This window comes from Dipodomys merriami, unplaced genomic scaffold (assembly GCF_024711535.1).
Source record: "Dipodomys merriami isolate MVZ:Mamm:240054 unplaced genomic scaffold, mDipMer1.0.p SCAF_4, whole genome shotgun sequence".
Lineage (NCBI taxonomy): Eukaryota > Metazoa > Chordata > Mammalia > Rodentia > Heteromyidae > Dipodomys > Dipodomys merriami.
In genome coordinates, this window is record NW_027205603.1 from 35435406 (window position 1) to 35450583 (window position 15178).

General features: G+C 37.8%; 1 protein-coding gene across 5 annotated transcripts in view; it reads right to left on the bottom strand.

Annotated features, from left to right (window-relative positions):
* Positions 1–15178, bottom strand: part of Asph (aspartate beta-hydroxylase) — a 204273-nt gene that overhangs the window by 105999 nt on the left and 83096 nt on the right. For all 5 annotated transcript variants that reach the window (XM_069990787.1, XM_069990784.1, XM_069990785.1 and 2 more), the window contains one exon: positions 961–1002. In XM_069990787.1, the coding sequence (XP_069846888.1) occupies positions 961–1002 (42 nt within the window). The remainder of the gene's footprint in view (positions 1–960; positions 1003–15178) is intronic.

A 15178-nucleotide genomic window follows, 5' to 3' on the forward strand; every position in this document is an offset into this window, starting at 1 on the left:
AAGCCTTAGAGAAAAAAGCTCAGGGATAGCACCCAGTTAACATCCTGAGTTCAAACCCCAGAACCAGCACCAAAAATCAAAACAAAAAAAAATAATAACGCAAGAGTTTCCAATAGTGTGGCGAAAACTGCAGAACTAACAAGTTATTTGTGACAAAGTTTAAAGAAAAAACCAAAAAACAAAACAGGGCTGAGAATGTAGATTAGTGGTAGAATGCTTGCCTAGGATGTATGAAGCCCTGGGTTCAATTCCTCAGTACCACATACACAGAAAAAGCCAGAAGTAGTGCTGTGGCTCAAGTGATAGAGTGCTAACCTTGAGCAAAAGAAGCTCAGGGACAGTGCTAGGCCCTGAGTTTAAGCCCCAGAACTGGCAAAAAACAAACAAACAAAAAACTTAACAACCTACAGTTAGGATGCAAGAACAGTAAACAGTCGGGTGAGGATTGCTGTTTTAATCTTTAAAACTGTATCCTTGTATTCTCTTGACAAAAATAAAAACCAGCTAGTAAAAATAAAAATGTATGAGCTGGATGTCTCCTTGATCTGTGAGCTCTGAAATTACCACAAGAAACAAATAATTTCTTGTGTTCACCAAGTACTTCCTCACTTATAAAGTTAAACATCGTGCAGTCCCCATTCAATTGAGATTCTGTTCCCACTATCGTAAGGCATTCTTGAAATTAAAATGTTTAATCATTAAATGTTTCATCATTAAAAGTTATGACCTTCTGTATAATTTTTCAATGTTAAATATAGTTTCTCTACGTAGCCAACAACCAAACTAAGATTAAAAGCCAGACAATCTCTTTTGAGCCTGATTTCTTAATGTCTATGTAGACTATTAATAAAAGTCTCTGAAATAAATCCCTTGGCAATTTCTTTAAGCCGATAGAAAATAAAATTATCATGACATTTTTTAATGGTATCATGTCTTCAAGTAGCTATTTGACAATCTCACCTTTTTCTTTTTGTTCTGGATCATCTGTCTTTCTACTTGTCTCTGAAAAATCAAAGATTAAAACAAAGTAAGTACTATGCAAGTCATCATTCAATACCTCAAAAAATATGACAATTTAAATGAATTTTAGGAAATATAATTTATTAAGAAAAATGTTACCAAGAATACACATAATTCAGTTTTCCTTAATCCTGAATTTTTTTTGGGGGGGGGGGGCAGTCCGGTCATGGGGCCTGAACTCTGGGACTGGGCACTGTCCCTCAGCTCTTCAGCTCAAGGCCAGCGCTCTACCACTTGAGCCACAGCGCCACTTCCAGCTTTTTTCTTTTTGCTTATGTGGTACTGAGGAATCGAACCCAGGGCCTCAGGCATGCAAGGCAAGCACTCTACCACTGAGCCACCTTTCCAGTCATTTAATCCTGATTTTTTTTAATGTAGTAAATTCACTATAAAATATCAAGAATTGGGGCCATGCAAATTACTTATAAAAATCACTGCACAACCAAGTACCCATGTCTCACAGCTATAATCCTAGCTACTCGGGAGACTGAGATCTGAGAATCATGGTTCAAAATCAGCCCAGATAAAGAAGTCCATGAGACTTTTCTCCAGTGAGCCAACAAAGATCCAGAAATGGAGCTGTGGCAAAAGTGGTAGAGTGCTAGCCTTAAGCAAAAATGTTCAAGGACAGTACTCAGGTCCTGAGTTCAAGCCCTGGGACACACACACACACACACACACACACAAATAAATGACTGAATAGGAAGAAGTTATCTAGCCTCAGGCTAGTGTTTCTCCATATAGGAATGGTGAGGTAGGTGATGTCCACCAATATCCAGTAGGGGATAAAGTTAGGTTGAAGAAAAACCATCATTAAAGCTTATTCAGTATTTTTATCATCTCCTAAAACTGCAATTCAGGATGCAACCAAGAGTACACTTGTGTCTTGCAGTACGTTTACTACAGTCAGTGTTCCCCCACAGTTGGGGCAAGGAGTTGGAACGAATCCAACAACTTCCATCTCTCTTTCTTGGAAAACCACAGAAAATGAAAGGACCACACATTTGTAACTTCAGGCTTATTATTGTTTAAAGAAGGAAAGATCTAGTTAATTCTGAAGGTTAGACTAGTTGAATATAGTTATTTTGTCTTTGATATAGTTATTTTGTCTTTGATGTTTCTAGGATCAGCTGTGTGCATATGTATCAGTTTGTGTGGGAATGAGACAATTTGGGAGACTGATTTTAAAAATATCTTGCAGCCAAGAACTGGTGGCTCATGCCTGTAATACTAGCTACTCAGGAGGCTGAGATCCTCAGATGGCGGTTCAAGGCCAGCCCAGGCAGGAAAGTTTGTAAGACTCTTATCTCCAAAAAACCACCAGAAAACCGGAAGTGTCACTGTGTCTCAAGCAGTAGAGCTCTAACCTTGAGCTCAAGAGTGCAGGGACAGCGCCCAAGTCCAGAGTTCAAGCCCCACGACCAACCAAATATAAATAAATAAAATAAAATAAAATATCTTGCTCAGTGCTGGTGGCTCATGCCTGTAATCCTAGCTACTCAGGAGGTTGGATCTGAAGATTTATAGTTTGAAGCCAGCTTAGGCAGGAAAGTCCATGAGACTCTTACCTCTAATAGATCGGCAAAAATACCAGTAGAGGGGCTGGGAAGGTAGCTCAGTGGTAGAGCGCTTGCCTTGCATGCATGAGGCCCTGGGTTTGATTCCTCAGCATCACATAAGCAAAAAGAAAAAAGCTGGAAGTGGCGCTGTGACTCAAGTGGTAGAGCGCTAGCCTTGAGCTGAAGAGCTGAGGGACAGCGCCCAGGCCCAGAGTTCAGGCCCCACGACCAGACCCAAAACAATAACAACAACAAAAATACCAGTAGAGATGTGGTTCAAGTGGTAGAGTTTTAGCCTTGAGCAAAATGATTAGGAATGGCACCTAGGCCCTGAGTTCCACTCCCAGGACCAGTAAACACACACAAAATCTTAGACCCTGTTTTCTTCCTACAGTAGAAGGATGGTTGTGGGTATAATCAGAGATGCAATCAAGAGTATGTGATACAGATCATTTGATTTGTCTGCCCCAAACTTAATATTCATCCTCATAAGACATTTCAAAGTGGGAATGTGAAAAACAAATCTAAAGTAGGCCTTGGTACAGGAATGGGCTTTTTATAGGTCAAGTGTTTTTGCTCCTCTGAGACAAGAGAGTGCGAACTAACACTAAATCAAGGGTGCCAGGCTTGGTGCCAAGCATATGACTGTTCATAACTTTTGCTTTCTGCCATACTACAGGAAAGATCCTTGCATCCAGGGAGAAAGTTGAAGCTGAGAAATTAGTTTCCAAAACTATCAGAACCAGCCATGTATATGGTTCTAAAGCAATATACCTTTCCAACTGTACTACTCTGCACTTCCTGTGAAAGAGAAAACAACAACAATAAAAAGCCCAATTCTCCATTTTGCAAAGAATAGCTTTATAAAGTTGACAGATGGTATATACCTAAATGCCAGTGTGGGGGTGACTATAGATTTCTGTCAAATGTTCTAGAACTTCTGATCTTATTAGCTAAAATTTCTGTGGTAGCTACAGACCATGCAGTATCATTCACTCAGTACATATTGAGTACCGAATGTTCTGCTGACACTTACATATGCATCAGGAATATAGCAAGAAATAAAGAGCATCAAAAATGTTAAGTCATCTCTCATGGGACTAGATGTCTCTGCAGGAAGCCGGCAATCCTCTATATTCTCCATCTAATGTGGGTCATATATACACAGTGTCACGTCTAACATGGTTACAGAGACCAAGAGTGTGTTGGTCATGAAGGGGAGTTCAGAAACCACCCCATCCCTGAGGAAAACAAGGAAGGTGGAATGGTTTACACTGGTTATATCCTCAATAGAAGTGCAAGGTGCACATCCAGGGAAGGTCCTGGCCAGCCTTGGACCAATATCTCCGAGGAATTTGGAGGGTGAGTGTGATTGGAGATGCTCCAGGAATTAGTGCCCATCTGTCTCCCTCCATCCATGTGGTATGTAGGGCAAGGTAACAGCCAGACTTAAGCATACTCGGCTTAGCCTATTCCAGGCTCTCAGGCATAAATTCTCTCTTGGGTCATTTTTTTTATAGATGTCTCTCATCTCACACCAACAAACTGAATTCTGAGACTTGTGTTTGGATATGGAGAATATATATAGTAGATATTTTTGGCTATACTGATAGGTATCTTTGGTTTTTAGCTACCACCTTAGTGTAGGTAAAAGAATTTCCTATGGGATTCAGCTTATGTCACTAGCATCCAACACAGCTAGTAATAAAGAAAATTATCTTTCTAACATATGCTTTCTGGTGAACTATATGAGACTCTCTACCACATAAGAACATAACTTATTGAGTTCTTGTTATATGACAACAATTCTATTCTGTGACATGGGTTACCCCATTTCACCTTCTGATCTGTCATGGAAAACAGTTACTATGTTACAGATATGGAAACTGATGCATAAAGAACAAAGTGAGAAAAGAAGAAATGATCAGAGGCCATAGCCTATAATAATGCTAATCACAATATATATCCCACTAATGGGCAGACCAGCAGGAAGTAAAGGTAGCTACTTGCCCAGCCTCTAACAGTTACAGAAGGACAATCACACTTGTAATTCTTATTGTGCTTACTCACAAAAAAGAAAAGGATGTTGCATATTTTTATCTGCACTATTACTCTTTCCTTTTTTCTTTTCATATTATCAGCAGGAGGCAAATCTTATTTTTAAAAATGAGACCATGATCTTTACAAACTGTCTTGCTGCCCCTGACAAGCATTCTTTTTGTGGGTTGATATATATCAAATCCTACTAATTTCCAGCTGCTGCTGTGCCTACTGAGCAGTTCTACTGGACCCAGCACAGCAGAAAGTTAATTTGCATCCAGGTCTAATTGTCCTTCTGAGAGTCTCATCAAAGGCATTTGTTCATCCCAAGACCCAGGCCTGGGGCCCTTTTTACTCCCTGCACACATGCAATGCCCTTTCTTTAGGTCATCCCTTTCCTACCCCCTCTCTATCTCTCTACAATATTGCCATAACTCACACCTAAACATGGCATCATTACCTATTGCTCACCAGTTTCCTATGTGGCTTCCTGCCCACTCTGTGGAACCCTACCACTTTCCACCTGTGACCTGAGAGTTCACCAAGCATACTGATATACAACCACAGCCTTCAGGCATTTCCCCCTCTGCAGCAGGAGTAACATCCAGCTGGAGAGAATTCTCAACTCCCCTAAGGCATGTGAAAACATTCAAACTTACTCAGTCACTCTGAAAAGCAGTATGGAGGTTCCTAGAAAGACTAAACATAGAGCTTCCCTATGACCCAGCAATCCCACTCCTGGGCATTTACCCGAATGATCATAAACAAGGCCACACTAAAGCTACCAGCACAACCATTTCATTGCAGCACTATTTACCATAGCTAAGATATGGAACCAACCCAGATGTCCCTTAGTAGATGAATGGATCAAGAAGATGTGGTATATATACACAATCGAGTTCTATGCTTCAATCAGAAAGAATGACATTGTTCCATTTGTAAGGAAATGGAAAGACCTGGAACAACTGTATTAAGCGAAACAAGCCAGACCTAAAGAAATGTAGGTTTCATGGATTCCTTCATTTATAATAATTAGAATGTATCTATGATATTCTTAACAGGGGATCACAATAGCCCTATTGCTAAGTGAATAGGATCATATATAATGAAGCATATCAAAATGAACTCCAAGAATTGGAAACAAGAGGTTCTTATTATGTCCTATATGCTGTTATTTCCATTTTTTTCTTTCTGTTTTAGTTTTCTGTACCCTTTGTCTTATATACAAGCTTATCTGATCCATAGACGGGAAAGGGAATCACAGAAAGAGCAGGACAAAGGATGAAGTAATGCAACAAAGATACTCACTAGACCTATGTTGGAAATGAACTTTACAACTTGGCGGGGAAGGAAGTAGAGAGTCGAAAGCAGAAGAAAATAAAGGAGAGGTATAAGAAATGTCCTCATTACCTTACTTATGTAACTATAACCTCCTGTTCATCACCTTTACAATAATTTTTAATAAATAAATAATAATAAATAAAGTCTTAGTTTAGTTTGTAAAAAAAAAGGGTTCCCTTGACTGAAGTCTGCTTTGATTGTTTTTTCTAGACATAGCAATGAAAACAATCCTTTCTCAAACCTGAAGAGTTTGTTCCTACTTGTAAGACAAGTAAGTTTCTTACTTTTCCATAGGAAGAAGATGGAAATGAGAGAAAAGACCTTTCTAAACATAGTTGTGTCCTGAATTCATTCATGATGAAGTTATTATCTTACAGCATGATGGTCATTGAAGACAATGGTAGGGTCTCACAGTAGAATCAAGACCTCCTAATGCAGATTAAAAGCCTACAAAGGCAAGATGTACTGTACTATATATTAAAACAAGTACAAAAAAGGTTGAATGTATTCCTTTGTGATTTGAGTGGCCAAAGATGTTTTAATTCTCTAAAACATTAGTAAGTATAAAATAAACATTATGTAAAAACTGTAATTATATTTCAAAATAATGACAATATAAAAGAATCCTTCTGTATTTTATTGCACTCAAATAATATTAGCCCAGACATTTACATTATTTTTAGAAAATCCATTGATATTGCCCACCATGGTATATATGTGTAAAGACAATGCTCATTAATTAAAAGCACTATAATTAAAATGTATTTGAAGTTAAGCACAGCATAATGAATCCTCATTTTCCAGAGTTCTAGAGATGGTTAATATACAAAGTCCAGAAAAAATTATTTAAGTCATTCATCAATTCTATGTCACTCCTAAGTGTCCCTAAAAAAATATGGCTTTATGAAAAGTAGTGCTCTATAATTCACAACATTGAGGGCTTTTAAAAATAATATGTCACCACTTTATGCCACTCACATCACAGCTTTAGAAAATTATTGCTTTTCTTTCTGACTTATTTCAGGTTTCATTACACATCAAGTCAACATGCAGTTACATTGTAACTATGGTTTATAATGATAGAAACATATATTTTCTATGACGTTACCTTAAAAGCAGGAAAAAAGTCACCTAATTTTAAAATAATGTTAACAACATAATTATAACCCCTGACCCATACATGAAGCTGCTTCTTATGGTTTTATTTCATAGTTGTGGCTCTTTCAAACATGATGCTGCAGCTGCTTTCTTTTCAAACAAAGGAATATTCTCATCATAGCATCTATTTCTGAGCCCCAAATAAAGGGCATTAAAAACTGAACAAACCTTTCAGTGCAAATAGGAAATGGCTCATCCATTATGAGACAAAAGCAGTAGTGGCCGCATGGGGCTTGTCACCCGCCCCGAACCCACCTAAGCACAGTCATCATTGGCTTTACTAAGCAATCTGTAGTGCTTAGGTTGTACGCCACTTCTTCACATACCATTCTTTTCTTAGTCTAAAATACCTGAAGAGACTACTGCCATTGTGGATCAGCTGAGGCCATACAAAGCATTTCTGCATGAGATAGTCTGCAGATGTTTACTTCCTATGTCTTATACAGTTGCAGTTTTTCCTCCTCATTTTGGAAAATAAATTAATGACTATTTAAAACATCCAACAAAATATTACATTTTTTTCTAATAAGCCAGCTAAAGCTACAGAAATCTCCAAATCTATGTAGTAACTTGACTCCTTGACAGTAATGCAGAACATTTTGATAAAAACATCAGTGCAGACTTAAGCCACTGCAGCGAATCATGGGCTCTATGGAGTGTTGTAAAGAGTGCTAAGGCAACACTCTTAATGGCTCTTAAACCATTTTCAGCACAGTATTACACAAGTCAAACCAACATAGATAATGTTAATTATTATTAATATAGTAAAATCCTGCACCAAGACAATTGCTGCTATATCATCAATGCAATTAACTCTTGTCTAAAAAATTCACATAAATAAGACTAAAGCTGTTTCACATGAACTAAAAAAGAAGAGTCCAATGGATCCACTAATACTACTTTAAAAAGGACATGCAGGAGTGTAACATTACATGTAATTTTGTTTCAACAAAAGAAGAAGAAGAAAATTCAAAAAGAATACACTAAAATGCCAGTGGGCTACAATTCATTTAAAACATCTTTAGTGTTCAACATCCCAAAGATCTTGATCTGCTCTGTAATTACTTCACAAGACCTATCACAGCCATCTTTTGGAGCGTTTGGTTTGGCTGGTCCTCCTGTAGTAGTAGGGGCAGTCTTTTTGAAGCTTTAAGTATCTGCAAAAATAAGGGGAAATCTAAATTAAAGGACCAACCAGACATAGACTGGGCAATTGTTTCATTTGCATTCTAATTTAAGAAAAAAAGTCACCCACAGAGGTAAATGCTTATGTATTTGTCTGCTTGCTTTTAAGGATAACTTGGTGACAGAATAATGACCTAACTATCCACAGAAGTCCTTTACAACTACCTGAAAAGTTACTGAATGAAGTCTGAGGTTTTTAAAACACTTGAGAATCACAACTGAATAAGAATCTCAATCCTTTGAGAAACACAAATAATCAATTTCTTTCTCCTATCAATATTTTACAGTACTGAAAAATAGGGCTGGGAATGTGGCTTAGTGGTAGAGTGCTTGCATGAAGCCCTGGGTTTAATTCCTTAGTACCACATAAACAGAAAAAGCCCGAAGTGGTGCTGTGGCTGAAGTGGTAGAGCTCTAGCCTTGGGCACAGAGAGGCTCAAGGACAGTACCCAAGCCCAGGACTGGCAAAAACAAATCAATAAAATTTTAAAAAATATAGAGATATTCAAACATACTGTATACTGCATTTACTTCATTTATAATATACCTCATGGTATTACTTCTGTGTTTAATGTTATTGATTAAATGAGCATTTGAAAGAATTAGAATTCATACTAATTCAACTTTTTTATATGTAACTTTTGTAAGGTCCGCTCTTGGATGGCTAGCAGACTCCACCCTCCTTGCAGCAAGGTCTCCACCCAGTACCTGTGTTACCTAGGCAACTGGCACACCTGGAAGAGGTCACATCTGCATCCGCTGAGGTCACATCTGAATTTGATGTGGCCACACCTTTCTCTGCCCATACCCTAGATAAGGCCTAGCCCAGGCCCAGATGCCCTCTCTCTGTTCTTTTCTAGCTCTTTCTCAGCTCTTTCCTTCTCTTCTCTTTCCCAGCTCTCTTCTATTTCCTAGCTTGCTTTTTCCCACCTCTTTCCCAGATGCTCTCTTTTCTAGCTCTTCTCTCTCTCTTTCGCAGCTCTCTCTCTTTCCCAGCTCTCTCTTTCCCAGCTCTCCCAGCTCTCTTTCCCAGGCCTTTCCCCACCGCATGAAGGAACAAGATGGCCTGGTGCCAGCCAGAACAATGAATAAACCTACTCCTTACCTGAATACCACGTGCGTGGTACTGTTCTTACTCGGCTACCTCTTTTTAAAAACCCTAACAACTTTAACTCCAGATTTTATGTCTGATTTGTTTTATTATTAGAGTGTTGGATTTAGGTTACAGAATTTTTATAAAAGGAGGTGTTACATATAAACACCCAGCCAAATTATGGTAAAATTTCTAGAGCTAGATCATGGCTTTAGATGAATGTGTTTGCATAAACTCATGTGATAGACATTTACCCCAAAGTCCTAATCATGTTTTTTGGAGGTGGTCCCATTGAGAAGCTGTTAGGATTTTGTCATGAAGCTGGGGAATCATGAAGGCATAATAACTGGACTAATGTAACTGGCTTGTTCTGCCCTCACTGTGCTATGATAGAGCCTGAGACCCTCCCAGAGAATAAGCAGATTCTGGTACATGTCCTGGACTTGCAGAACTGTGAGCTCAAAAAACTTCTATTCTTCATAAACTGCTGAGTCACAGATATTTTAAAATAACTATGGCATTTTCTTTCTTCCCTCTTTCTTAGTATCTATATATAAATTATACTCCAATTGAAAAGGCCTTAAGAATAAATATGATTTTAGGTTCTCTTAGAACTTAAATAACAAGACTGAAAAAATGGACCTTTTCAAAACACTTTGAGACAACAGTTCCAAGTATTATGATAAGTATGTATAAAACAGAAAAAGACAATAAAACAAAAATTCAGTTACAATTTTAGTAATATATATTTCTAGCTTTAATTTAAAGACTCTACCAGAAGTGGCTCAGTAAGTTGAAACCCCACCTCCAAAGCAAGGTCAGTCTTCCTGTTATCCATCCTTTATCCTGCCTTCTGCAACTCCATGAAGGTTCATTCCATCATTCACTGACTACAGCTACAGCCAAAAATACTGGGGTCTTTCTTGACTACTCCCCCTCTTCCAACAAATTATCCTTACTTCCAATTTCCATAAAACCAATGCCTCTTCTTCATGCACTCTACCAAAGTCTGCTATTTCCAGTTAAAGTAATGCAACTGCCCTTACACATGTCTACCTCCTTGCTGGACTACCCTATTATTTGTTCTTCTGATTTCTCTGCCTGTAACTTCCCAGTGGCTTTTGGCCTAGATCCAAACTTTCAAACCTAATATAAAGATACTGTGAAATGTCTAACCACATTTTCACTAGGACATCTTCTATACTATGCGGTACATATTGGCTTTTAATCAGTAAGCATTTCCTATCTTACCTGCCAGCTGAAATAAGTTCTACCAGTGACTCAACATAATGATGACACTGGGGAGGTTGACTCTCTTGAAAGCTACCCTGCATACCACTCTGGAAATTGGCATCATCACAGTTATTGTTTTTCTCCACATTGTACCAACAGGACTATGAACAATGCCAGGGCAGTGACTTATACTGTTGTTAGTGTAGCTGCACTAGTCTGTGCAAAGCCAATATAGACCATAGTAATCTCTCAATACGTGCATTTGGGATGAATGATTTACACATATAAAGCACTCACTAAACTTCAGCTGCTATGTACACAAAGCCCATCTCCACCTTTACTTCAGACTTTCAGGGCTGCAAGCCAAAGTATAGTCTAATCAGAGTTCAAAGCTGTAGATGAGCAAAAGGCCTAAGTGGGAGTTCTGGTTGGAAATAATGGAGTGAAACCATTTCCACTGCTACAATTCCAAAGTTGGATGAGCTGCAAGTACTTTGTCTAATATCAAACATTCAGGAGCAGAAGAATCACCCAGAAACCATGATACTCTCATGTCTCTATTCTAAAAAATAAAATTAGTCAAAAGAGAAAATTACAATTTTTGTGGTTCTTTCTGGGATGGTAAGTCAGAAAAATAGTTCATGAACCTCCATAGTATCAAGTACTACTTAGCAGAAATTTTTAGTCTAATGAGTTCCATAAATGATTCCTGCACAAAACATTTAAATTGTGCTTAAATCTATATGGTCAAACTGATAGCCATGTGCTGTGTGATTTCAAGTTAAAACATGTGTGAGGAGAAAGGGAGAAACTTATTAAAGCAGATTCCAAAACCAAGTTTAAAAATCTGGTATTTCAAAACACTGAACACCAAACTTCCAATAGCAGAATTATCAGTTCTAGTGTTGTTTTACACCCTCACCAAGAATACACCCACAAAGCAATTATGAATTTAGAAATATAAAGAAAAGATGCAAAATTTAAACTACTGAGCATCTTCCCATATACAATAAGTCATAAACAAGTCTTCAACAACCCTGAGTGTAAGTGATGAGTAATTGTAAATTAAAAATAAAATGCCAAAGAATAAGCTAGGACTAAATTTATCACATCCAAACAGCTCTCAAAAACTCTCATCAGTTCTTTGGGCTTCCTTAATTTAAAAATCTGTGGGAAACAGCAGAAGAGTAGATTCTAGAGTCCAAACAGAAGGATTGAGCATATTCCTTCGGCTCGTCAGCTCTACGTCCTAGGAAAAGGTCAAGACAAGCCTTGACATTTCCAGCTATAAAATGGAAATAACAGCATGTCTCCTTTTTGGAATACCAGAATTATTAAAGGTTAGTATATGGAACATGGGCCTACATAATTCTTTAAAAAGCATAGGCTGTCACTGTTTCTGAAAATGTGGCAGGCTACAATGGTGATAAAGGTTCCATGAGATTAAGACCTACATTATTATTAATTTTCACTATTATGAACTTTCTTCGTTCAGAACAAGCATTTACAATTTTCCATAAATTTTCTAAGCCATATATTCACTAATGTTAATTTGGGTACTTCCTTTTAACTCCTCATTGCATAAAGTTAGCTTTGCTTTTCTAACTTTATGTAACTAAAATTTATGCAGAATTGAATCTGTCTACACAATATAGCTAAGGTAGTTTAAGAAATGAACTCATATTCATTGTTTTGTTCTGCCTATCAAGCCAGTAGTTGCATAAATTATTCCAATTCTGAATTATTAGATGTGACATAAAATTAATTTTAGCCTAGACATGAAATGTAAAGAGCATATGACATTAGTATATTGCTCTATGAACCTTTTAGTGAGCAAGGAATGCAAATACTTAGTATTTTGCCAAACTCCTTGGTTTCAATTTTCTAGTGAATGAAGTAACTTAAAAAATCAGAAAATATTGAGAAGACAGGCCTGAGTGGTCTGGCAGTCCCAACACTTGAATATTACAGTATATTAAACACTATTGCAAAAGTCAACTGACTATATAAAATATCACTAATATAGATGAATAAATATTACTGTTTTGCATAATTGAATAATAAAAACTATAATATGAGGACAAAGAGTTATTTTTAGGAAGTAAGAAAGCTAGGAGCAATGTTTAAAGTTATTGCTGAGGTGGGTACTAGTGTCCCCACCTATAATCCTAGCTTGACTCAGGAGGCTGAGATCTGAAGATGGTGATTTCAAGCCAGCCTGAACAAGAAAGTCCATAAGACTTATCTCTGTAATTAATCACCAAACAAAGCCTGAAAGTAGATCTGTGGCGCTAGTGGCAGAGGGCTAGCCTTGAGCAAAAAATCTCAGGGACAGTGTTCAGGCCCTGAGTTCAAGCCCTAGTATCTGCATACACACAAAATAAGTAAATAAATACATAAATACTGCTAAGTTTCAGTTTTACTGCCTTTGGTAAGGTCATACAGTGAGTTAAATACATCTGTACAATACTAATTTACAGGTTACAACTTCCTGATCAGTTCTTTCAGTTTAGCCTCTCTTGATCTACTTCATGAATCAGGCTAATAAATCACTACACAATAATGGCCCTAGCCACTATTTTCTAGGCCCTCACTGTGTATCAAGAGCTCTGCACAACGTTTCTTTTATATACTTTGGTTGTCTTTGTTACTAAACACCTTATTCCATCACCCTGCTAACCACTTAGCAGTTTATACTCATGTTCCAAGGAATTCTTGAGGTCCCTTTTTGAAATAAAAGCAGTGAATTTTATGGTCATATAATATTCTCTCTCATTGTTCAATATTAAAAACATAGATTAGAACTTGAAAAGTATTAATATGAGAGAAAGTTCACCTCTAGAAACAACTACAAAATAATTTTCTTGAAAGGAATGGAATAGTAAACAAAATGTTATTCTTTTTTTATTGTGAAAATACTGTACAGAGGGGTTACAATTCCATGAGCAAGATAATGAATACATTTCTTATCAAGCAAGCATTGTTGCTTCCTTCTTTGTTTCCCCTTGCTATCCCTTGTAAAGTTCGTTTTTCGACATAATGACTTTGTACATCTCATTGTTGCAATGGGTCCACCTGTATCCCTATTTAAATGATTTTGTTTTTTCCCTTCCCCTCCACAAATTATACCAACATCAAATACAGTGAAAGCAGGAGTTATACCGTGGGGGAGGGACATACAAAGCAAAAATGTTATTCTATAATGTAGTTTGTACCACTCAACAAAAGTAGAACCCTCGAAGCAGGACTGCTAACTTTTCTTGCCCTATCTTTTTTAAATTACACAAATGCATTGTTCCATGATCATAAGAAATTCTCCATGGATTTCTATTCTCATTCATAATTTAATATCAACAATTCAGGGCTGGGATGGTGGCTCAGTGGTAGAGCGCTTGCCTTGCATGCCTGAGGCCCTGGGTTCGATTCCTCAGTACCACATAAGCAAAAAAGAAAAAAGCCAGAAGTGGCACTGTGGCTCAAGTGGTAGAGCGCTAGCCTTGAGCTGAAGAGCTGAGGGACAGCACCCAGGCCTGGAGTTCAGGCCCCACGACCAGACCCCCCCCCAAAAAAATATCAATAATTCAATCAAGTATTTGTTTCTGTACATTAGAAATATGCATGGATGGGCCAGCTATTGATGACTCACACCTATAATCCTACCTACTCAGGACAGAGAGACCTGGAGGACTAGGATTTTAAAGCTATCTTGGGCAGAAAAGTCTAAGAGACATCTCCAATTAATCAGAAAAATGCTGAACTGGAGGTGTGGCTCAAGTGGTAGAGTTCCAGCCATGAGCAAGCAAGCTGAGAAAGAGCATGAGGCCCTGAGTTCAGCCCCAGAACCAGCACAAAACAAATGAACCAGTGTATATAGTACCACAACTGTTAGAACCTAAAACATCTCAATCATCCCTTAAAATAAAGACATGCTGATGCGTAACTATATTCTTGGGTTAATTATTAATATTGAAATTTAGTATTAATTTTAGCAAGTGAGATTATTTCTACCAGAATCAACAATGGTAACGCAAATCAATGCTACAAAATACATACTAAGCATAATGTAAAAGAAAATGAGTCAAACTGCAACAGCATATATGACTAAATAAATAATAAACACAGAAATGAGAAGTACCAGCTGGGAAGAGGTAGAATATGGAAATCTTGCTGAAGAATTCTTTCCCTATGGTGAAAAGAAGTAACATGCCAGCTTCTGACCACAGACATGTTTATGTCATCTCTTAAATGCAGCTGACAACACAGCTGGTTCCATTCACTGATGACAAAAGGAAACAGGTGGAGAGACACGGGGAAAACTTATCAAGTATGTTCCCTGTAGTGAGCTGTAAGGAAGACCACAGGGCACAGACTAGCCCTAGGCAGCCTGGGCACTGTTGATGCTTTGGAGGATGAGATGAGGAAGGGTGAAGAAGAGAAGTGACGTGGCAATTCTGATTCCACATTGACAATGAAAATGGGAAAATAAACCACAAGATGTTAACTTCTAAGAAGCTACCACCTGTAATGGCAAAATTGTGATGCTTTGCCT